Source organism: Acanthisitta chloris, unplaced genomic scaffold, assembly GCF_000695815.1.
Source record: "Acanthisitta chloris isolate BGI_N310 unplaced genomic scaffold, ASM69581v1 scaffold6401, whole genome shotgun sequence".
Taxonomy (NCBI): Eukaryota; Metazoa; Chordata; class Aves; order Passeriformes; family Acanthisittidae; genus Acanthisitta; species Acanthisitta chloris.
Genome location: NW_008655387.1, coordinates 20,024 through 21,621, shown reverse-complemented (window position 1 = coordinate 21,621; position 1,598 = coordinate 20,024). Strand labels below are relative to the sequence as shown.

Sequence of the window (1,598 nt, the reverse complement as noted above, 5' to 3'; positions counted from 1 at the left end):
CTGGGCCAACGGCACCGCCTGGGCATCCCTGCCCGCGCACGGCCTCAACGACACGGGCACGCAGCGAGCCAAGAACGCCACGTCCATCCTCATCGCCATCGTGATCACCGCGCTCTACTCCGTGGTGTGCGTGGTGGGGCTGCTGGGCAACATCCTGGTGATGTACGGCATCGTCAGGTGAGGGGGGACAGCCCAGGGGCTCCCCACGAGGGATGGGGGATGGGCACTGAGAGTGAGGATGGACCAGGGATGGGTGGGCAGCACGTGCGAGGTGTGAGAGGCCAGGAGTGAGTGGGTGTGCAGCAGGAGGGGGACAGTGCTGGGAGAGAGTGTGCACCAGGACTGTGTCAATGTGTCAGTCAGCAGCAGAAGTAAGTGTGCTCCAGGTGTGAGTGTGCACCAGGAGGGAGAAAGCATCAGGAGGGAATGTGCACCAGGACTGTGTAAGTGTGTCAGTCAGCAGCAGAAGTAAGTGTGCTCCAGGTGAGTGTGCACCAGGGGTGAGACAGCACCAGGAGGGAGTTTGCACCAGGAGGGAGACAGCACTGGGAGAGAGTGTGCACCAGGACTGAGTGTGTAAGTGTGTCAGTCAGCAGCAGAAGTAAGTGTGCTCCAGGTGTGAGTGTGCACCAGGAGGGAGAAAGCATCAGGAGGGAATGTGCACCAGGACTGTGTAAGTGTGTCAGTCAGCAGCAGAAGTAAGTGTGCTCCAGGTGTGAGTGTGCACCAGGAGGGAGAAAGCATCAGGAGGGAATGTGCACCAGGACTGTGTAAGTGTGTCAGTCAGCAGCAGAAGTAAGTGTGCTCCAGGTGTGAGTGTGCACCAGGAGGGAGAAAGCATCAGGAGGGAATGTGCACCAGGACTGTGTAAGTGTGTCAGTCAGCAGCAGAAGTAATTGTGCTCCAGGTGTGTGTGCACCAGGGATGAGACAGCATCAGGAGGGAGTGTGCCCCTGCACCAGGACTGTGTCAATGTGTCAGTCAGCAGCAGAAGTAAGTGTGCTCCAGGTGTGAGTGTGCACCAGGGGTGAGACAGCACCAGGAGGGAGTGTGCACCAGGACGGACTGTGTGCCATGTGTGAACCAGCAGCAAAGTGAGGGTGCCCCAGGAGTGAGTGTGCCCCAAGGGTGAGATGGCCCCAGGGGTGAGTGTGCAGCAGGGTTGAGTGTGCACTGGGTGTGAGCCAGCAGCAGGAGCACAGCTGGGTGTGCACCAGATGCTTGTGAACAGTCAGCACCGAGAGGGATGTACCTGATGGGTGTGATGTGTGTGTGACAGTGTGTGTGTGGGTCCAGGTGCTGTGTGAGAGGTAAAAACAGGGGCTGAGTGTGCACAGAGCAGCTTGGGGTGCAGGGGAGCCATGGGGGGATGCTGGGGGGACACAGCCCAACCCCAGCAGCACATGGTCCTCATCCCTGTGTGAGGAAGAGGAGGCACAGGGCTGGTCATGTTGTGAGTTGGGAGCTCTCCTGGTCACAGAGAGGGTCCTGACACCCTCCCCCCCCCAGCTGGATCAGAGGGGCTGGTGGGCTCCCACTGGTACCACCCTACTCCATCAGTGGGAATTACCCACTCAGCCCATTCCCGGCTCCATGAG

The 1,598-nt window shown here is 59.4% G+C and overlaps 1 protein-coding gene across 1 annotated transcript in view; it reads left to right on the top strand.

The window, feature by feature from the left end:
• Positions 1 to 64: 64 nt before the first annotated feature.
• OPRD1 (opioid receptor, delta 1) overlaps positions 65 to 1,598 on the top strand; it is a gene marked incomplete at its 5' end in the record, with an annotated part of 8,158 nt that continues 6,624 nt past the window's right edge. Inside the window, one exon of the mRNA XM_009083874.1 lies at positions 65 to 177. Coding sequence (XP_009082122.1) covers positions 65 to 177 — 113 coding nt within the window. The remainder of the gene's footprint in view (positions 178 to 1,598) is intronic.